The 23,232-nt window shown below is 38.2% G+C and overlaps 1 protein-coding gene across 5 annotated transcripts in view; it reads right to left on the bottom strand.

The window, feature by feature from the left end:
- Positions 1 to 8,518: 8,518 nt before the first annotated feature.
- Znf280c (zinc finger protein 280C) overlaps positions 8,519 to 23,232 on the bottom strand; it is a 49,078-nt gene continuing 34,364 nt past the window's right edge. For 4 of the 5 annotated variants that reach the window (XM_029473464.2, XM_029473463.2, XM_085838194.1 and 1 more), the window contains 8 exons: positions 22,997 to 23,143; positions 21,012 to 21,143; positions 17,417 to 17,724; positions 15,555 to 15,692; positions 14,315 to 14,377; positions 10,701 to 10,819; positions 10,521 to 10,557; positions 8,519 to 10,184 (listed from right to left, as the gene is read on the bottom strand). In XM_029473464.2, coding sequence (XP_029329324.1) covers positions 10,169 to 10,184; positions 10,521 to 10,557; positions 10,701 to 10,819; positions 14,315 to 14,377; positions 15,555 to 15,692; positions 17,417 to 17,724; positions 21,012 to 21,143; positions 22,997 to 23,143 — 960 coding nt within the window. In that variant the 3' untranslated portion in view covers positions 8,519 to 10,168. The remainder of the gene's footprint in view (positions 10,185 to 10,520; positions 10,558 to 10,700; positions 10,820 to 14,314; positions 14,378 to 15,554; positions 15,693 to 17,416; positions 17,725 to 21,011; positions 21,144 to 22,996; positions 23,144 to 23,232) is intronic. The other variant, XM_029473465.2, reaches the window with a different exon arrangement.

Below are 23,232 nucleotides of genomic sequence, written 5' to 3' on the forward strand. Positions count from 1 at the left end.
TGAACAATAGGGGACACTTCGAGTTTCCAGGGAACTCAACTGGGTGAAGTGGATCCTTTCAGGCCTTGAGCAAGAAAAATGAAACTATTTTGGTCACGCTCATTGTCCTTGGGCTGTTTGCCTGAAACTAGTAGGTAAGAGCCTCTTAACTTCAAGAGACTTGGGAAGACTAATCCTGAGTATAAACACTTCCACACTGAGAGCCACTCTAGATGCAAGAGACAAAATTGGCTCTAGGGGGAGGATTGCATGGCTATCCCACGCCCCCTGCTGGTGAAGTTAGTGAATGCAGCAAACTGGTTCTCTACGGTCCTCAATGTTTGCACAAAGCAGCAACAACAAATCCTAGTCCCAACTCAGGCACTCAAACAGCAGAAGCTAGGATATTCTTACAAAAGGAAATGGCCTGAAGGTGTCTGAGATTACTCCCTGTCAAATCGCTCGGGCTTCACTCTCCCCAGGGAAGCCTGTGAATCTGCTATGCTAAGAATCACCGCACAGCAGCAGCGTGGACAAACAGGGAGAAAGGAGCCCATTTCACCTGTGCAGTGAGCAGACACTGAAGCCAGGGAAAGTAACCAGTTCTGTTGCTTTGGGAGCATATTGACTGCCTTTGGATTGGTGTCTCACTCTGGAACTCAGGCTATCCAGGGGCTATGATGCGGCTGAACCAGAACAAGAAATGAATTTTATGAGTGGCTTTCATTCTTTGGTTTGCACTTATTTCTTCCCCAATAAGTATTTAATCTTAGAGGTCTAGAAGAAGCTTTAGGTAGACTTATGGGTAAGAAACCTGGCTGACTTGAGCCTACCCACCAACCCCTCATGGAAATCAAGATACTTCAAATAAAGTGGTGCCAGGCAGTGGTGGCACAGACCTTTGATCCCAGCATTCGGGAGATAAAGGCAGAGGCAAACAGCCAACAGAGTGAGTTCTGAGACAGCCAGGGCTACACAGAAAAACCTTGTCCTGAAAAACCAAAAATAAGACAAAAAAATAAAATAAAACAAAAATAAAAATAAAAACAGAAAATCAAATAAAGGGGAGCTACCTCTGATATTGTCCTGCATATCCTTCCAGGGGCCTCACTGAATGGAATCACACTACTTGACAAAGAGGTTAGCTCTATTCTTCTTAGTTTGTATGTGGGTTCCTTGGCAAGATCAATGAGCCCAATTCATACAAGAATGGATTGACAAGATCAGTTCTTGTCAAGATCATTGATTTTTTTCAATTTATTTTACATATACACAGAAATTTTCACAGCATTGGATTCTGAAGAAATGATCAAAGCATGATGCACTCATACTTTTTAGGTCAAGGACAATAAATTTGTAAAGTAATAACATGAGAGTTTGTTTATCTGGACTAGGGTCAGAAATTCTTTTTTTAAAGAAAATTATTTATTATTATATGTAAGTACCTTTAAGCCATCTCTCCAGACCAGGGTCAGAAATTCTAAGGTACTTACAGAGATAAGTGGTGGCAATGTATTGGAAGATAAAGGTTTCATCAAAGAGTTTGTTTATTCAAGGTTACTGTAGCCTTAATGACCAGTCTTTTGTGACCAAGGCCCTTTCCCAGCTTTGGTATGTGAGGGCCATCTCTCCTGAAAGAACCATTATGACTTGCTGTATGTCGAAAACGCAGGCCGAATGGTCCTGCCCGAAGTTAGATGTCCTTTTGGCTTGAAGTAATCAGTAGACCAGTCTGGTCTATTTAGGCATGGCACTTGTTTAGAATTAACTCTCGTTTGCTGCCTTTTATGTTTCCCACTGAATTAAGGACAGCTTCAGACTATTAGTATTTGCCTTTTCGAATCAGTGTGTCGCTCTGGAGCTCAGGATTTCCAGGAGCTCAATATGTGACAGCTTAGGCTGAGAGACTCTCAATTGCTGGGCCTCAGTCTCTTGAACACTGGGATGGCAGGCATGCACTAGCACTTCACTTGGGGAGTAGCTCAGCAGTAGCGGTGGCGGGTGCACACTTGCCTGGTATGCATGAAGACCTGAGTTCCATTTCTAGCACCACCACAAAAAAAAAAAAAAAAAAAATCAACCAAAACCAAAAAAACCAACCTCCCAAAACCTTTAGTAGTAGGAAGAAAATGATCTAATTTTACTAAAACAAGGCAAGGAAAATGACTTATCATTCAGATGTCAGTACTTCCTGATAACATTACTTCCAGAAAGATGTTAACCTGGTGTCTTCATCTATAAAATAGGGTTGGAAATCTTTTGTTCAGGAATTCTGGAAGATTCAAGGAAGATAACTTAAGTGAAATGTAATTTTTGGATAGATATTTGTATATTGTATTTTCCACATATTGTTGTGTACTGTTACACTTGAGGGTGTCTCTAATGTAGCCTTGGCTGGCCTGGAGCTTGCTATGTTCTATACACCAGGCTGGCCGCATATTTCTAGAGATCTGCCTGCTTCTTCCTCCCCAGACCTGTGCCACCACCACTACCTGACACTGAATCAATTTTGCAAACTATTTCCAGGGAGGGAGGTGAGGTGAGAGGGCGGGACTGGGAGGAGAGGATGAAGGGGAACCTGCATCCCAGATGTAAAGTGAATAAATAACTTAGTTAATAAACATATTTCATATTGTCTTTAGGGCATTTTGATCTAATCAATAGAGAGACAACTGTTTAAATAGCCTACTCATTTACTGACAATTATGGTCAGAGGCTCTGAAGGCTTGCTTAATGGTAATATCTCATTCCAGAGCTGGTGAGATGGCTCAGCCAACAAAAGTGCCCATTGCCAAGCTTGAGTTTGATTCGAAGAACTCACATGGTAGGAGAAGAGACTTCCTAAAGTCTCTTTCATGAACTTATGTGCATGTGCACACTCATAAACTCACAATAAATGACTAAATAAATGTAATAACATTAAACAAAAGCCCCTTCCCACTAGACTGTGCTATAGTTCATCGAATCAGGTAGATTATGATGGAAAACTATGGAACAGAAGGAAATGGAGATCATGGGTAAAGAACAACCCCCAACATATTTTTTAATTCTTTCAAAACAAGGGCATCTTTACTATTGATATAACATATTTTCAAAAATTAAAAGCATTGAGAAGGGGGCTGGAGAGATGGCTCAGAGAACACTGACTGTTTCTCTGAAGGTCCTGAGTTCAAATCCTAGCAACCACATGGTGCCTCACAACCACCTGCAATGAGATCTGATGCCCTCTTCTGGTGTGTCTGAAGACAGCTACAGTGTACTTATATATAATAATAAATAAATCTTTTTTTTTAAAAAAGCATTGAGTAAATAGCCAAGATTTCTGAAAGTGAATTCCTGGTAATAGCTAATAAAAAAATTTGGAGTAGGTATTCGAAATATAACACAGAGTAGCCTCAAATTATCCTGCCTCTGCCCCCATCATGCTGAGATTACAAGTGTTCACCAGCTCAGGCAAAATCCTTCTCTTAATAGATTCCCAGGCATTGTGTCACATGCCTATAATCCCAACACTTGGGTGGTTGAAGCTGGAGGATGAACAGTTTGCCAAGCCAGGCAGTGGTGGCACAAACCTTTAAATCCTAGCACTCTGGAAGCAGAGGCAGGTGGATCTCTGTGAGTTCAAGGCCACTCTGGTTTACAGGCTGAGTTCCAGGACAGCCAGGCTACAAAGAGAAACCCTGTCTCAGCAAACTACCACCAACCACCACTATCACCAACAGCAAACCCAAAACTAAGGAAACAACAACAACAGCAAAAGTTTGAGGCCAAACATCCGCTAAAAAAAGACTAGGTTTGTAAGTAACTGGTAGTGTATGTTTAGCATATGTAAGGCCTTGGGGTCAATGTCAAGCACTACAAAAAGGCTTTTTTTCTAAATGTAAGAGGTTTTCTTCTAAATGAGATAGGATTATATATATATATATATATATATATTTATATTTCTGGGTATTCAAGGACAGTCTGCTGTACATAGTAAATTGAAGGCCATCTAGGGCTACATAGTAAAAGTTTGTCTCATTCCATGCCATCCCAAAACAAACAAACAAACAAACAACAAGCAAACCCACAAGCAAAACTCAGCAGCATGGTATTGCAAGACCTGGGATGATAAATAAAAGCAGTGGTGGTGCATGCCTTTAATCCCAGCACTTGGGAGGCAGAGGCAGGTGGATTTCTGAATTCAAGGCCAACCTGGTTTACAGAGTGAGTTCCAGGACAGCCAGGGCTATACAGATAAACCCTGTCTCGAAAACTACCTAACTACCTAACTACCTACCTACCTACCTAACTAACTAACTAACTAAAAGCTATGAATATCAACAGTGCTTATGATCTGCTAGATTTCATTGATGTGTTTTTTCCAGTGTCACTCCTAAGGATTAGTAGTAGTAGTGACAGTACTTAACACATAGTACCATTATTACAAAGCTGTTCTCTAAACACACCACCATACATGACATATATATATGGCTACATATGTATATATGTATATATGACAGTACTTAACACATAGTACCATTATTACAAAGCTGTTCTCTAAATACATCACCATACATGACATAATCCCAGCACTTCGGAGGCAGAGGCAGGCAGATCTCTGAGTTCAAGGACAACCTGGTCTACAGAGTGAGTTCCAGGACAGCCAGGGCTACACACCACAATTTAAGGAAAAGTAAACCCAAACTCTCTATAAAAGAAGACAATGACTGGCTGAAGAGCAGGCTCAGTGGTTAAGAGCACTTGATTGTTTTGCCTAGGACCCAGGTTCAGTTCCTAGCACTCACAGTATATAATTTACAATACCTCTAACTCCAGTTCTAGTGGTGCTGAGGCTGACACTTCAAGGGCACCTGAATACACATGGAGTGTGTATGTGTCTGTGTATGTATGTATATATATATATATATATATATATATATATATATATATATATATATATATAACATATATATGTGTGTGTGTGTGTGTGTGTGTGTGCAGGCAAAATACCCAAATGTATCAAAACATAATGTTTTATTCTAGGTTTCATATCATCATATCTTGTTCTCTCTTCCACAGTCCTCTTCCTTCACACATGTTCTCTCTCTCTCTCTCTCTCTCTCTCTCTCTCTCTCTCTCTCTCTCTCACACACACACACACACACACACACACCACTTTCCATATATGAAAGAAAATGTGAAAATTTTCTGAGTCTGACTTAACATAATGAGCTCCACTCATATCTACTTCCCTGCAGATGACACAATTATCATTATGGCTGACAAAAACTCCAGATTATATGCACCACCCTTTCTTTACTCATTCATTTCCCCATTCACCTGTTAACAAGGATCTAGGTATTTCGTACCCAGACTATAGTGAATAGAGCAGCAACAAATATAGACATGCAAGGACTTCTGTGGTATGCTCACTTAGAGTCCTTCAGATATCTATAGCAGAAGAGGAACGGATGAGTTGTACAGCACTTCTCCTTTAGGTTTTGGGGAACCTCCCTGAGATTTCCATTTTGGCTTCATGAGTTTATGTTCCTACCAGTGGTCTGAAAGTGTTCTTCCCTCACAACCTTATGATGATGGCCATTTATAGACCGTGTAGCAAGACAGGATGCCAGTGTAGTTTAACTTTGCCTTTTTCTGATTGTTAAGGGTGTTGAGTATATTTTTCTGTATTTATCAGCCATTGGTATATCTTTTAAGGAAAAGATACATTATTTATGGTGTGTATGCACGCCAGGGCACATGTGTAGCGGTCAGATCCCTTTTTTCATCCTAAGAGTTCCAAGGATCAAATTCAAGTTATTAGGCTTGGTGGCACAACCTTTTCTCACCGGGCAATCCTAACAGCTCTATTATTTCTTTAAAATTAAGACTTTAAAGTTCTTCACCTGCTTCCCTTTGCCTCTGAGAGAGTGCTCCCCCTCCCACCCCCTTGGGTATCCCCCTTCCCTGGAGTATCACTGTTATAGCATTAGGTGAATCCTCTCCCACTGAGACCAGACAAGGCAGTCTTCTGCTACATATGGGCTGGGAGGAAGTGGGTTGGAGGTTCGAAGCAGCCCATGTATGCTCTTTGGTTTTCATTTTATGTGTATGGTTGCTTTTCCTTGTCTGTGCATCACAGGCATGTAGTGCCCACGGAGGTCAGTAGAGAGCACCGCTACTGCTGAACCATCTCTCCACTTCTTTCGAGAAATATCTGTTATTGGCTGATTGGTTCAATGTTTTTATTTCTGTCACTTGTTTGGTAATTTTATACTTTGTCATTTTCAAGACAGAGTTCCTCTGTTTAACAGCCTTGGCCACCCTGGAACTTGCCTGCCTCTACCTCCAAAATGCTGGGATTAAAGGCATGCACCGCCATCGCCCAGGTAAAAGGTACTGGAGAGACTGCCATGGGTGCTGGGAACCAAAATCTTCTATGGGCCTAGCCATCTCTCCAGTCCATTTCATAGTTTTATTAGCATATACTAACCACACACAACAACGCATCTCTTCATAGATCCTAATTCCATGTTAGACAGTACAACTGGTAAAGCTCTCTCCCCAGTCTTCAGACTGTCACATCACTCAACTTCATTTGCTGCTTTGCTGAAGCTTTCTAATCTCATGCAATCCTTTTATCAATTCTTAACAATCATTTATTGAGCTGTTAGGTATTTTTGGAAAGCCTTTGTTGATTCCTTTACTGTGAAGCACCTAAGACTTCTTATTCATTTTCTATTGTCTGTCCCCTACTATTGAAATACAAATTTCTCAAGGGTAGTGATTTCAATAATTGAAACACTGAGACTAGTCGCAATCAGAAAGATCTCAATAAATGTTTGCTGAACAAACCAAAGAGGTTCAACTACGTGTTGTCAAAATGGGGGGGGGCAAGAATCTAAGTCTCTGTTGTTTAGTAATTATTATTATTGGGTTTTCAAGATAGGGTTTCATTGTGTAGCCCTGACTGTCCTGGAACTTGCTCTGTATACCAGGCTGGCCTTGAGCTCAGAGATCTGTCTGCCCCTGCCTCCTGAGTGCTGGGACTAAAGGTGTCCCATTTAGTGATTATTTTTCTAATAATGGTAATGAACTGAAAGTAAACCAGTTGTACTTATTATTCAATTGAGGAACAAAAGCCACTAATGCAGCTTCATGCAATGGCTATATTGAACTGAAAAAAACTTAGACTAGCCTAAAGAAAACGGAAGAGTGTCAAGGAAAACTCATATAAGCAAGCTTATACTGATTGCCTGAAATGTAAAGAATAATTAAAAGATAGTACAAGACACAGAACTTGAAGAAACAGGGTCCCATGGAATAGCGGAAAACTATATTCCTGACTTAAACACCACCACATCAAGAATATACTTATTCATATTTTTCAATTATGTTAGAAAGAAGTAATTTCTTGGTAAAAGTTTTAACACTTAAAAATCAGGAGACTGTCGAGATGGCTCAGCGGGTAAGAGCACTGATTGCTCTTCTGAAGGTCCTGAGTTCAAATCCCAGCAACCACATGATGGCTCACAACCACCTGTAATGAGATCTGACTCCCTCTTCTGGTGTGTCTGAAGTCAGCTACAGTGTACAGTGTATAATAATAAATAAATCTTTGGGCTGGAGCAATTTTTTTTTAAAATGGGATTTTATTAATACTGTTAAAAACAGAATGTTTTTAAAATTGAGTGGAAAAATGGTAACTGACAAAACAAATCCTTGAGTTAGGTACAGAAATAAAAGCCTTGAGTATCACCAAAGCCACTACCTCAAAACAAGCCAATCCCAAAGATTTCTGAAATACTATTGATAGCAGGTATCAGTATGAAAATTAACCTTGATTATGATTACAAGGAATATACTACATAACAAATGACCACTTTAAATGGTTTTTAGTATGTTTCAAAGTACAGTCATATAGATCTGATTGAAAGTAAAAACAGCATAAAACGCCGACTAACCAGGTAAAAGCCTCTTGAGACTCTGCCTCCTTTCATCATAATTAAGAAAACAGGTCTTTTGCTAGGTGTTTTTTTATTCCAGTTGTGGTGACACATGCCTTTAAACTCAGCACTCAGGAGGCTGAGGCAGGTGGATCTCTGTGACTTTGAATCCAGCCTGGTCTACACAGCAAGTTCTAGGACATCCAGGGCTACATAGAAAACTCTAGGGTTTTCAAATTTCCTTTTAATTTTTTTGTTTTATGTGTACGGGTGTTTTACCTACCATGTCCATCTGTGTACCACATGTGTGCTTAGTGCACACAGAGACCAGAATAGGACATCAGAATCCCTGGCAACTATGGGATGCTAGTAATTGAACCTGGATCTTCTGCAGGAGCAGCCAGTGTTCTTATCAGCTGAGCATCTCTTCAGTCCATCTTTTGCTAGCTTGTAAAATAGTTCACATTAGTAAAGTATAAATAGTGAGCTTTTAAGTTTGCTTAAAGAAGCAGAACAAGATGTAATCAATAGATAAAGACTTCAGTCAATAGACAAAGCAGGCAGTCTTCCATGTGAGAAGGAAAAGAATTCGTATTAGATGATGCAATCTGTAGGTTTTTATATCAATTTATTTATTATAAAATAATTCCCAAGAGTGTTTAACAATACAAATTTTATTAAAAAAATAAGTAACATCAAAACTGTTCAGCAAAATCTATATTCGATGTAACCAAAATAAACAAACACGAAAATAAAAAAATATACATCTCTCTCTATATATGTGGGCAAGAAACAAGTGCATTTTTGGTCCCAATATTTTTGAATATATTATATTTATCTAAGGAATTACATTAATGGCTAAGGAGATAATTACTAAGTTAATAGCAATGTAACTTAAAACTTCTTTTAAGATCTGTAAGCGGAGTTTTTGTTCTTTGTCTTCATTTCCTGACCACTAAGATGTTATGATAGTCCCAAGATAGAGAGAACATATATTAATGTCTAATGAACTGAACAGGTAACACTCATGCCTTTAAATTTAGCACTTGGGAAGAAGAGGCAGGCAGAAATCTATGAGTCCAAGGTCAGCCTGATCTACATAGTGAGTATCAGGATAGCCAGGGCTATATAATAGAAACCATGCCTCAAAAAAAATTAAACAAACCAAAAACAAAAACAAAAAAGAAAAGAAAAACTAACAGTAGATAGCTGTATGAAATAAGTAGAGAGTTTTAAAGAAATTTCTTGGCATTTTAAGCAAACACACAAAAAAAGAATTAAGCAGAAATTACAAATGTAGATAATAAGTTTGGGGAATGACAAAAATTAAGCTATTAAAATTTAAATTTTCAAAAGTTATTAACCACTAGAATAAGTCGAGAACTCGTGGAATGTTGGCTAAAACTTTAAATGATAACATAAATAACTGTTACTTTGGAGCCATAACTTCACAAAGTTTGTTTTTCCAAAAACATGAATGTAAGCTTCACTCGCTTGATGGGCTTTCATCATTAGTACAAACACATAAGCTTACACTTAAGAACCAAAGTCCTCATGAGGGAAGTTGTGCTCAAATCTACTTGGTGCACCTTGCAGGCATCGGTGGCCAGATCACTATCAGCCTTACAGAAGGCCAGTCAGGTAGGAAGGGACTCAGCCTAAGAACTGATAAAATCCTAAGGCCACACATTGAAGCAGCTCTCCCAGCGAAATAAATCACATTCCTTGGAAAGAGAGACTAGTCATCAGTTGTCTTCATTGAATGGGGACACTGTCCCGGAGTACACTGGACATTTTTTTTGACATATTTGTGTTGCCTTTGCATCTGACAAATAGACCAATGACATACAAAGAATGAAGGAAAAAAAAACAGCAATCCGACCACCAAGACTGATAAGAAATTAAGAAGCAGGCAAAACAGACAAAACAGCAGCTATACCATTTGACACATAATATTCAGAAGGCAAGTACAACAAAGAAAAATACAAATTATCTGAAGCAAAGCAAGACTAGACTACAGCAACTAAGGTGCCTCCTCCAGCGCCAACTGGAGAATCAAAGCACATGCTAACACATGTTAACCTGACACAGAGAGAAGATGGAATAAGGCTCTCCCGCCATCTGAAAGCTGCAAAGAGCTGGAGAATGCGAGCTAGTGTTGTGAATTTGAACTGCCTTCATGAAAAACACTGCAGATCTTTGAACTTAGGAAATTCCACCTTGTCTTGCACCAGGTTGCACAAGCTTCATAGAGCAGGAATCTATTTGAACAAGCCACTTTAAAACAAAAAACAGAAACACTTTAGTATTCTTCATTGCTATTGGTGATCCATTTTAAAAATTGCTGCATATGTATCGAAAGATGGTCTAGTCGGCCATCAATGGAAAGAGAGGCCCATTGGACTTGCAAACTTTATATGCCCCAATATAGGGGAATGCCAGGGCCAAAAGAATGGGAATGGGTGGGTAGGGAAGTGGGGGGCGCTATGGGGGACTTTTGGGATAACATTGGAAATGTAATTGAGGAAAATATGTAATAAAAATATTAAAAATTTAAAAAATTGCAACAGTGCTAAAATCTATCAAATTGTGCTGAATGAAAATGAGACTTACTCAGAAGTGGATTCAGCAGTTACGGTTCTTTCGGTAACTGAAATCAGAGAAGGCTTTATGTTTACAAATGTAATACATGAAGACTGAGTATCAATTTAATTTTCAAGAGCTCACACTGTGATAGAGAAAAACTACTGGCCCATAGATCATAAATTCAAAGGAACAGACACATGTACATACCATTCTCTATTACAACTTGGCAAGTATGAGTTTTACGTTGATTTAAGTGTTTAGCCATACGGTCTAAGCCAGAAGTATCGGCTAGGAAGTCACATTTAAGGCACACTAGAGTGATGCCCCTATGAAAAGAGAAGACTAATAAGACAGAGGATCATATGTGGAAATCCATGCATAAATTCAGTAATTGTTCTGTGTAATAACTCCTGGTTTTTATTTTATGTGCTATCACTGTTATTTCCCAATTTTGTTGTAAATATGGTCTATCTAATATGTTTCTCAAACATATTAGGGTTGGGGTTGTAGGCAGTATTTACCTTGCATGTGCCTGGAAAAAAAAGGATGCTCACGAAAATAGCCTAGCCATTGCTAAGTTATGCTATCTTTTAGTGCCCTATAAATTGTATGCTCTCAATCTGTTGCTAAAATATTCACATCCAGAGACCCAGGAGTCTTGGCTCAGCTAGCAACTTGTAGTCACAGTGATTCCATGCCTTGCTTTCTCTGCCAAGCAGAAGATAGCATTTGGAGCTGGAGAGATGGCTCAGCGGTTAAGAGCACTGACTGCTCTACCAGAGGACCTGAGTTCAATTCCCAGCAACCGCATGGTGGCTCACAACCATCTGATGCCTTCTTCTAGTGTGTCTGAAGACAGCTACAGTGTACTCATATACATTAGATAAATAGATAATTAAAAAAAATTAACAAAAATCCAACAAAAACAGTAAAAAGAAATATAGAGGTCTGAAAAAAATTTCAAAATCTCTTTTGAGTAATAAGCACTAGGATGTTCTCTATACACCAAATTACTAGGTATTTTGGACACAACAGCAAACAAAACAGGTTCAGTTTATGAAGCATATAATCTAGTGTATTTAAGTCAGAATAAAGTTAGAAGAGATAGGAAGACTGTAAATTTAGTAATTTAATATAATTATTAGTTTGTTAACAAAGCATATACATACCTGATATTTTATGTGGGTTTTGTTTGCTTTGAGACAGGGTCTCACTATTAGCCCTGTGGGGCCTTGAACTCAGGATGCACCTGTCTCCTTTCCCCAGTGCTGGAATTATAGGTGTGAGCCACCAAACCCAGCTTCATCTTATCAAACCTTACATTTTTCTAAGGCTAAAACCTAGTAGTTTACCTTATGCTGATTCTTTTCATCTCTAGCTCTGCTCTTACCATCCTGTTTTATATTTAAGCCTAGGTGCTATACACATAAGAAAGTGTTCTTGAACAAACAAAATCATGTTTTCTTTCCCATACCACCCTTCATTCCTGATTTCTCTTATGATGACACTTCCTTGCTACAAAGGTTTAAATAAAAACATTTCAGATATTTTAAATATTTAATAATTTAAAATATCATTTACACTGTATTAAGCTGGGGCTATCTCCTCTAAACAAATGACCTAAATGACTCTTAAAAGACAGGCATTCTCAAGACCACTTTTCTTTTAGTAACTTATCGAAGGCCAGTCCCATGTTTGAAATGTAGCCCTTTGATTCCAGAGCCCATTTTAAAAATATCACATAAGCTTTGTTGTAAGATTTTTTATTTCATTTTAACAAATGAGCTTCTTTTTAAAAATATTTAATTAATTTAGTTTTCAGGCTTTCCATTTATTCACTCACTTACTCATTCATTCATTCATTCATTCATTCACTTTACATCCTGATCGCAGCCCTCTGGCACTGAGGCCGGATAAGGCAGCCCAGCTAGGGGAAATGAAACCAAAGGCAGGGAACAGAGTCAGAGTCAGCCTCTGTTCCAATTACTAGGGGACTCACATGAAGACCAGCAGCACATCTGCTACAAATGTGTAGGGGGCTGCGGTCCAGACTCTGCCTGCTCTTTGGTTGGTGATTTAGTCTCCATGAGTTCATTAATTTATTTTTATTTTATCTTTATTGTTGTTTTGCCTGCAAACAGATCTGTGTGAGGGTGTTGATCAGGAGTTACAAACAAGTGTGAGCTGCCATGTGGGTGGTGGGAATTGAACCCAGGTCCTCTGGAAGAGCAGACAGTGCTCTTAACTGCTAAGCCATCTCTCCAGCCTCTCTGATCTTTATTATTTTATTTCCTGTGTATGAGTGCTTGGCCTACATGTATGTATGTGTAACACATGCATGTTTCATGCCCATGGAAGTTGGAACATCGACTTCTGAATCTGACAAGCCACATTGTATACGTGCTGGGCACTGAACCTGGAGCCTCTGCGAGAGCAACATGTGCTCTTAAGCACTTCACCATCTCTCTAGTCTTAGCCCAATTCATTAGTAAATAACCACCTTAACGACTCTGTGGTTTACGAAGTTACAACTCACTATGTATACTCCTCCACATTCATCTTCCTACCAAACCCTTGATTCACCCAAAGTATCTGTGATTTTTCTCAATGTCTTTCAAAGTAAAATTAATTCTTATTCTTTAGAACTTGTTTTTGGATTTAAAAAGTCTGTATCTAAACTCAAAATTATTTCCCCATATTCCAATCCACGCTTTTTTCTTCATGCATCTCTCTCTAGATATGTATCTTTTTTTCTTTTTCATTTTTCAAGACAGGGTTTCTCTGTATAGTCCTGGCTGTCCTGGAACTCTCTCTGTAGAACAGGCTGGCCTCCAACGCACAGAGATCCACCTGCCTCTGCCTCCCAAGTGCTGGGATTAAAGGTATGAGGCACCACACCCAAACTTCATGCATCTTTTAAGTAGAAGCCTCTATCCCCTCTGAAATAAGTAACTCTCACTGCATCTATGATCAATTTCCTATTATTGTATTTATTTATGTTCACTTTTTTATATCCTCCTAATAAATTGTATTTTTTTTTTTTTGAGACTGGGGCTCACTATGTAACCCTGGCTGTCCTGGAACTCACTCTGTAGACCAGGCTGGCCTGGCCTTGAATTCCCAGAGCTACACTTGCCGCTGCCTCTCAAATGCTAGGACTAGAGTTATGCATCACCTTACCAGCTTAAATTCTACCTTCTTGAAAGTTGGTACCAGGTCGTCTTCATCACTGTGATCTGTACACTTTTTTTCCCCATAAAGAGCAAAAGTGAGAGGTTGAAGAGATTGCTCTGTTAAGAGCACTAGTTGCCCTTCCATAGCATCCAAGTTTGATTCCCAGAACCCAGATGATTGTTGGCTCACAACTGTCGGTAACTTCCATTTCAGGGCAACCGAATGCCCTCTTCTGGCTTCCATGGGCACCATGCATGCATGTGGTGTACAGATATCTATCTACATAGGCAAGACACACATAATAAAGTAAAGTACATTACAGTAAGAATAAAGCTGAGATTTATAAATTTGTATTTATAGTACTACAGAATTTTAATAAAATTACTCCCAATCAAATATTGCTAAAAAGAATCTTTTTCATTTTACAATGTAAATACATGGAAGTTTCAACTCAATATCTGGCACCACTGAAACAGGTTAGTCATGTGATAGACTATCCCTTCCTTCATTCTAAGAATATAGCAACAAAAATAACTATCACGTTCAGTGACAATCATTTAGATTTTAAATTAGGTATACCAACACCTGGTTAAATAGTATAATTACAACTTTTTAATACAAAGAACAGATAAAAATCAATTAATTACCTGCGAGCTCGTGACTGCTTCTTAAAAATACAAAGCTGCTTACTTGGGTGGTCATTGTGAGAGCTGAGAGATTAAAGACAAACAAGATTTTTTTTATTACTTTTATGATCTAATAAGTCATATTAACTTTGAGCATGTTTTCAAGTCTATGCGTATTTTCTTACTTTTGAACAGAAGTTAATGACATTCACATAATAATGAGATTATATTGATCACTGGTACGGCCAGAGCAAGTACCCATCCATTAATATGTTGTGATTGTAACCTCTCTGTCACCTCAATCAATGTAATGGCATTAGGGAAGATGCTTGGGAAATAATTCTGCCAGAAAAGAACATCAGATCCCCTGAACCTGGAGCTGCTGAGAAACAGAGTCTTTTCTCAGATAATATTACTGTTTTTAGTGACTGAGCACACATTTGAGTACAAATGGAGTTGTCTGTTTTTGCCATTGAATGAGGGCAAGGATGGGTGGCTATGGCTTAAGAGGAGGAATGTTCTTTAGCATCGTTAAAAAGCCTGGAGCCTGGGGATTAGAGATGGCTCAGCAACTAATAGCACTTGTTGCTTTTTTTAGAAGACTTAGCTTCACTTCCTAGCACCCACATGGTAGCTCACAATCTGTAACCCCAGTCCTAGAAAATCTGACACTCTCTTCTGGTATCAATGAGCACTACACCAACTCAGTGCATAAGTACACATAAGCAGGGAACACCTTAATACACATAAAATAAAAATAAGTTAAGTTTTTAAACATGGATTTACCTAATGAAGCCACTCTAATTTTATTAATTTAACTGTTTTTTAAAAAATTTCTGTCCCATTAGTTTTATAAATTATTACATTTGAAGATATACAAGCAACATTCTAGACATTCGCTATTTCGACATTCCTACTTCCATGATGAGACACGCTTGATTGTAATATGACAACTGTGCCTTTAAAACAAACAATCAAACAAACTCCTCAAAGAGTAGTAATTTTTGATACAGGGTCTCATGAAGCCCAGTCTAGCTTTAAAATTAATATACAGCTGGAGATAAGCTTGAATTCTTGATCTTTCTGCCTCTTACTCCCAAGTGCTAGAATTATAGGCATAACAAGCCATTAAATCTGAATGGCATTTTTTTTTTTTGTGCTCAGGATTGAACATAGAACTTTATATATGTTAGGCAATGGCGAACCAGGAAGCTACACCCACAGACCAGAAAGTTAACTTTGACTGGCATGTTCAACTTACCTCATATGATTTGTAAAGGCTTTGTTACAGTTAGTGGTATACTTGCAAAAATCACAATTTATATGTGTAGAAAAGTGGCTTGAAAAATCTTTTATTTTGGAATGGCACTCAATACACGTGTGACTTCCCTGATGACACCTTATAGAGACAGAAAAAATAACAAAAATGTTATATAATAAAAATAATAAAAATATGTAATATAATAAAAATAATAAGAAAACACTTATTTTTAAAAATAAATTGTTTTTATTAGTTATCAGTAATTTGTATTCATAATAGAAAACTAAAGCAATTTTGACATTAAGAAATTGAAAGGAGCTGGGTGTGGTGGTGCACGCCTTTAATCCCAGCACTTGGGAGGCAGAGGCAGGCGGATTTCTGAGTTCGAGGCCAGCCTGGTCTACACAGTGAGTTCCAGGACAGCCAGGGCTATACAGAGAAACCCTGTCTCAAAAAACCAAAAAAAAAAAAAAAAAAAAGAAATTGAAAGGATGTATTACAAGGTTAAGGAAACCCTTATTAACACTTAATTGATACAGATCTTTAAAATTATTAGATATTTAAATTTTGAAAATTTACTTTGAAGCAAGTAAAAGTTTAACACATGTAAATATTTCGAGAGTGGCCAACCAATGTCCCAAGCCATGAGAGGAAGCCCATGCCCACCCCACCCTTGCTTGGGTGGCCAGAGATCTAAAGCAGAACTAAACTTGACTGACCAAAGTAACAAAACAGTCAATGACTCCTAAGAACGTTCTGCTGCACTCATAGATAGGGGCCTAGCCCAGTTGTCAGCAGAGGCTTCCTCTGCTACCTGATGGGAGCAGATCCAGAAACTCAGATCTAAACATTAGGCAGAGCTCCAGAAACCCTTTGGAAGAGGGGGAGGAAGGACAGCAGGAGTCAGAAGGGTTGGGGACATTAGGAGAACACGGACCCCAGAATCAACGAAGCAGGGCTCATAGAGACTCACAACTAACTGAAAAGGCAATCACCAGAGCCTGCATGGGCCTGCTCTAGGTCCTCTGCATACATGCTGTGGTTGTTTTACTTGGGGGTATTTGTGGGCCTCCTAACAGTATGACAGAGGCCATCTTGGATTCTTTTGCCTGTATTTGAGACCCCTTTCCTCCTACTGGGTTGCCTCATTCAGCCATGATAGGAGGGTTGGCTCCTAGTCTTTTTTTTTTTTTTTTTTTTTTTTTTTTTTGGTTTTTCGAGACAGGGTTTCTCTGTGTAGCCCTGGCTGTCCTGGCACTCACTTTGTAGACCAGGCTGGCCTCGAACTCGGAAATCCACCTGCCTCTGCCTCCCAAGTGCTGGGATTAAAGGCGTGCGCCACCACGCCCGGCTGCTTGGCTCCTAGTCTTATTGCTCTCTTATTATGTCGTGTTCGGTTGATATCCCTGGGAGGCCAGGCCTCCTCTTTTCTGAAGGGAAATGGAGGAGCAGTGGATCTGAGGGAGAGGGAAAGTTGAGGGAGGGAACTGCGAGGCTGTATGAGAGAATAAAAAAGATTATCAAATAGTATTTCAATTTTGAAAATTTGCTTTGAAGTAATAAGCTAAAACAAGTGCAAAAAGTCTAACACATGTAAATAGTTCCCTAGGAGAAAAAAAGAATCAACTTAATGTCATAAGGCAAAAATACAATGTTTAAGTTTAGTGCAAAAGATTAAAATCACAGAATAAACCCAGCAGTTCTAATTCTGCTCAGCAGTTGTAAAAAGTACCATTTTATTATCTGCTAAGTCTTCAAAATAGAAAAATGATTGTCATGTGTAAGAAGGTTCTTTGACACGGCAATAAGCATTTAACTTTTGAGATTACATTAGCATCACATATAATGAATAAAGATGTTACCTTAAGTTCTTCAAATCTATGCTGAATTTGTTTTTCCGGGTGCGTTGTCTCTTTTGCTTGTAGGAGGGCTTGGCTTTGGATTTAGTTGTCCCTGTACCTGGCTTATTTGCACTGGGCTTACCAGTCGTGGTCGCAATTGTTTGAGGGTTAGTGGTGGTAGCTTTATTTGCAGATACTTTTGAGTTATTCTTAGTACTTGTACTTTTAGACTTTGGAACTGAGAGCTGAAGAGAAGTGCTTGGGATGGTACTAGAAGGTGGGCTTGAGGATCTTGACTGACTAGATCCTAATGAAGCTCGAATAATAACCTGTGAAAACAAATCAGGATATAGGCTCAGAAGATTACGAAAATGGTATTAAAACACCGCATGTAAGGCCTTACATTCAGTTATCTAATATGTGTAAGTGTGTTTACATGTGTATATATACTGAAGCAGGCTCTCAGGAACACAGAGCTTGCTGATTTGGCCAGCCTAGCTAGCTAGCTTGCACCAGAAATATCCCGTCTCTGCCTCCCACCTTCTGGGACTACAGGTGGACCATCACGCTCACCCAGATCTTTTTGTATGCGGATGCCAGGTATCCAAAACTTCAGCCTTCCCATTTGTATGAGTATTTTATCCACTGAGCCATCTCTCTAGCCCAAACCCTTACATTTATGATCAAATGCTTTATTTTACAAGAGTGCCAAAACAATTCAAGGCAGGAACAACAGTTCTATCAATATTTAAATAGAAGGGTGAATTTGAAACCTCACTTTATATTAACATAAACAATTAATTCAACATACATCAAGGACTAAATTGTAAGCATTAAAATTATAAAACTCAGAAGTTAAAAAAAATAAATTCGCATTCCATGGGAGTTAGGCAATGACTTCTACTTTTTTTTTGACAGGTGGGGGGAGACACTCTGTATATAGCCTTGGCGATTTTGGAACTCATTATATAGGCCAGGCTGACCTCAAACTCACAGAGATCCACCTGGCCTTGCTTCCCCTGTGTGTTGGGATTAAAGGCACCACCATGCCTGCAGGCAGTGACTCCTTAAATATGCCATCCAAAGCATAAGCAAACAACAAAATGGACAAGGAGGCATCTCTTTAAAGGGGATATAAACACTAAATACAAGTGTCAGCAAAGGAGCCCACAATTCTACTCCCAGGTACGTTCCAAGAAAAATGAAAACATATGCTTGCACAAAAAACTTGTACAAAAAATATCCATAGCATCAGTACAACAGTCAAGAGAAATGACATTCTACCAACAGATGAATGAAACTATCTATGCAGTGGAACAGTGCTCAGCCACGGAAGGAACGAAGCACTGAAACATGCTCCAAGATAGATGAACCTAGGAAACATGCCAAATAAAAGAAATCCTCAAAGACTGTGTGTCCTATGATTTCATTCATATTACATTTTAAAAATGGGAAAATTCCTAAGGAAGAGATTAAAGCTTGCATCAAGTGCTGCTGGAATACAGTCACTGTTCATGGATGTAAAGTTCCTTTTACTGGTAATGCAAATGGTCTAATATTGCATAAGATGATGTTTTCACAACTCTGTGTAAATGTTAATAAAACCACTTAACCAAGCACTTTAAATGGAAAAATTCTTTGGAACATGAATTGTATTCTAAATAAGCTGTTACAAAAAAAAAATCAGTATAGTTCAAAAAGTCTAATATCCTTATTTAAACTGGTAAACATGAAGGGCAATCAGATCCATTTTCGATCTAGTCTACCTTTTGTAGGGTTTTGTGTTAGGTGTGTTTGCATACTATGGTGGACATGTAAACCTCAAAGAATAACTCTGGAATTTGAATCTTTCTTTTTATCTTTATATGGATTCCAGAAATCAGTGGATTTCAGGTAATCAGACTTGCATTGTTGGGTGGCGGGTACCTTTACCCACTGGCCCAATTTCCACTTGTTTTAAATGGTCTTCCCAGTTAAATGAAATTTACTTAGTTATTTATTTGCTGTTGAAATAATTTCATATTGGTAACATGTTAACATGGACTTTAATGGATAATTTAGAAGTTGGTGCAAATTATCTAAACAATGTATTTTTTCCAGCCCCCTCCCTGTTGAGAATTTATTCCATCTGAGTCTCTTTCTCTAGAATGCATAGATAATACTAGCACACTTGTCTGTCTTGTTTGCTCGCTGATTGGATAAATTAAAAAGTATAAAAACAAAAATTATCAATGTCATTATATTACAATATGAAAATTTGGGAGGTTTACATATTAGTATTCCATATGTCTAGTCTCAACATGGGATAAATAGATTGCAAGAAGTTACATTGGAATACATTGCTTGCTCTAGATGTTCACAGCATTGTTCTATATGACTTTAGGTCATTCTAGTAGCAGATACACACAAAAAATGTGTGTACTAAAAGCCAAATTCGAAAGGTTAGGAATAATTTTATTTTGGATTATCCATCCATCCATCTGCTGGACCAAATATTCAAGAGCAAGCTTTATATAAAGCAGCCAGAGGAAAAAGATGGCAAACATGGAAAACAGTATAATGTTATCCAGGAAAGGAATCTGATTCACTGTAAGAAGATTCAGGAACTATAGCATAGTTATGAGATTCAAAGTACTACGACAGATGCTTGGAACACAATAAATTAAGCGTGACTTGTAGTCCCAAGTGCCTAGCGCGTAATATATTTAAAAAGAAATAGCTTACAGAATTCAAAATCAACTTAGTGACTCAGCTTACAATGAGTTTACAAAGGAATGTCTCAAGGCACATGTCAATCAACTCAAACAATAGTCTAAAGTTTTTACTTTTGAAGTATAAGAATAATAAAACCGCTGGGTGGTGGTGGCACACACCTTTAATCCCAGCACTTGGGAGGCAGAGGCAGGCGATTTTCTGAGTTCAAGGCCAGCCTGGACTATAGAGTGAGTTCCAGGACAGCCAGGGCTATACAGAGAAGCCCTGTGTTAGAAAAAAAAAAAAAAAGAATAATAAAACCTGGTTGAAAACACAGATGGCTCAGCAGTTAAGAACATCTGATGCTCTTGCAAAGGATCAGGGTTTAGTTCCCAGAATCCATGTAGGGCAGCTCTGTAACCTCAGAGTACCTGACGCCTTTGTTTGGCATATACAGGTAGTGATATAGCACATAGAACATGTGAACATGTTCAGACACGCACACACATATACTCGTGGGTTAAAATAGTAGTATAACATTAACTTTAGTTTGTAACACACACACAGACACTGTAAAAAAGTAATAAAACCTTAACTTTAGTTCTACACACACACACACACACACACGTAATAAAACCTTAACTTAACACATATACATACACAAATTAAAAAGAATAATAAAATCTTAAAATTATATGGTATTCAATAGATTTTCAGACCAGATAGGAGTTTCTCCTCCCTCCTCTTTTTCTTTGAGACAAAGCCATGGAGTGACTGTTCTGGAACTGTGCACATCAGGCTCTCTTCAAACTCTAAGATCCTCCTGCCTCTGCCTATTGTGCACTAGGATCGAAAGCACCACCTTACCTAGCCCAGGAGCTCATTAGACAAAATGCTAAAATACAACATATTTAATACTCACTTTTGTTCCAGGAGGCAATCCCTCTAGTTCTTTAGGCTTTATAAATGTGCGATGTTCTAACTTATGTTCTGCTTTCTCCTTGGAGGTCAAAAATTGTAGTCTGCATTTCGGGCAACGATAAATTCCTTTTTTCTGTTTATAAAAAAATTAGAAATAATATTAAAATATATTTTCTTTTCTGAGAAAGAGTCTCACTATACATCCCCAGTGGGGAAGCGGCTTGAATTCATTGGTAAGGTAGACAACTTCCTGAACAGAATACCAAAGGCTCAGGGCCTAAGATCAACAAATGATAAATGGGATCTCATGAAACTGAAAAGCTTCTTTAAGGCGAACAACACTGTCAATAGGACAAAACAGCAACCTACATATTGGGAAAGGATCTTCACCAACTCTAGATCTGACAGAGGGCTAATATCCAAAATTTACAAAGAACTCAAGAAGTTAGACACCAACAACCCAAATAACCCAATTAAAAAATGGGATACATAACTAAACAGAGAATTCTCAACAGAGGAATCTCAAATGGCCTAGAAGCACTTCAAGAAACGTTCAAATTCCTTAGTCATCAGGGAAATGCAAATGAAAACAACTTTGAGGGTCTATCTTACACCCATCAAAATGTTTTACTTTTTATTTATATCTTCACTTGTTTAACAAGTTGGTAAAGCAAATTTAACTTTTAAAACCAAAAAAACAAACAAACAAACAAACAAAAAAAACAAAAAAAAATCTAGGTGGGTGTGATTGCACATGCCTTTAACCCTAGCCTTAGATGTCAGAGGCAGGTAGATCTCTCAGTTTGAGCCAGCCTGGTCTACATAACAAGTTCCAGGCCAACCAGAGCTACATGATAGGATCCTATCTCAAATAAACAAACCCCAACAGACAATTACAAAAACAAACAAACAAACAAACCAAAACAACCAACTAACCAACTTACCAAAACCACAAAAACAAAAATATCTAACGAGAAACTCTTAAGAAAGTTATATAATAGAACTAGATTTAAATGGCAATTCTGCCCAACAGAACTTTCTATAGTTGCATTATCCATTGTGAATCCTACCACTTACAAGTGGACAGTGAAAAACAACAACAACAACAACAACAACAAAAGCCTGGTCTACAGAGTGAGTTCTAGGACAGCCAGAACTATGCAGAGAAACCCTGTCTCGAAAAAGCCAACAAACAAACAAACAAACAAACAAGACAAAAAAACCAACAAGTGGACAGTGAGTGCCTTAAAATCACATGTCCAGTAAATCGTGTTCAATGCTCTTTTAAGTAAATAAATAAGAGGATCACAGTTTCACCAAAGTTTTCAGCCAAAAGCCAAGCTAACGGTTCTTAGAAAAAGACTAGGGGAACTCAAAATCAGAACTCAAGAAAAAGGTATAAGCACTGATACTGCTATCTTAGAAACTGTATAGTAGAACTGTCAAATACAATTTACAAATCTGGTAGTAAGAGTCACAGCTGTTTCCTCTTAGCAGCTACTACTAGAAACCATCCTGGATATGTGATCACAAATACTTGTAGTCTCACAACAACAACAACAACAGATTAGGAAGTGGAAAGGATATTTGAAGAGAAAGAAAAGCTAAAGCAAAATGTCTTTGATTCTTCACTTCCTCACTTAAAATGTTTCCTCTGCTCTTCCAAATTACCTACAAGATAGCAGTTCCTACCAGTCTAGGATGCCAAAATATGCAGCTTATACACCCCACTCGTTTACCCCCTTTCCCTCTATTGTGTGGTTTCTATTTCTAGTGATATCTTTCAGAAAGTTCACTGGTTATAGACCTCAGTATTACCTGAAAGCAGGGGAAAAAGTAGTAGCTGTTTCATAAGTCAGCATAAATTGCAAATTAAATGTGACATTTTTGAACAAGTTTGCTTTCTGTCTGGAATAAATTTAATTACTGTTTTAAACACTTATGTCTTTTCAATAAGACCATGCGAAGAAATAAAGGAGACCTCACCTGATGTCTCATGTAGTGATTCATATAAGGGGTTGCCATTCTACTAACTTTGAGGCAAAATGGACATAGCAAGTTCTTCGTGTTTTCATGAGATGATCTGAAGTGAGTTTCTACATCAGAAAATATTGATGATCTAAACTGGCAAACCTAGAAATACAAATAAGGTTAAGTTCAACACAAAATTTAATGACCTGCATACAATTTACATCAAGTTAGTAGTGCTATATCATTGGTTT

The sequence above is a fragment of the Mus caroli genome, unplaced genomic scaffold (assembly GCF_978045245.1).
Source record: "Mus caroli unplaced genomic scaffold, Mus_caroli_1 scaffold_5, whole genome shotgun sequence".
NCBI lineage: Eukaryota > Metazoa > Chordata > Mammalia > Rodentia > Muridae > Mus > Mus caroli.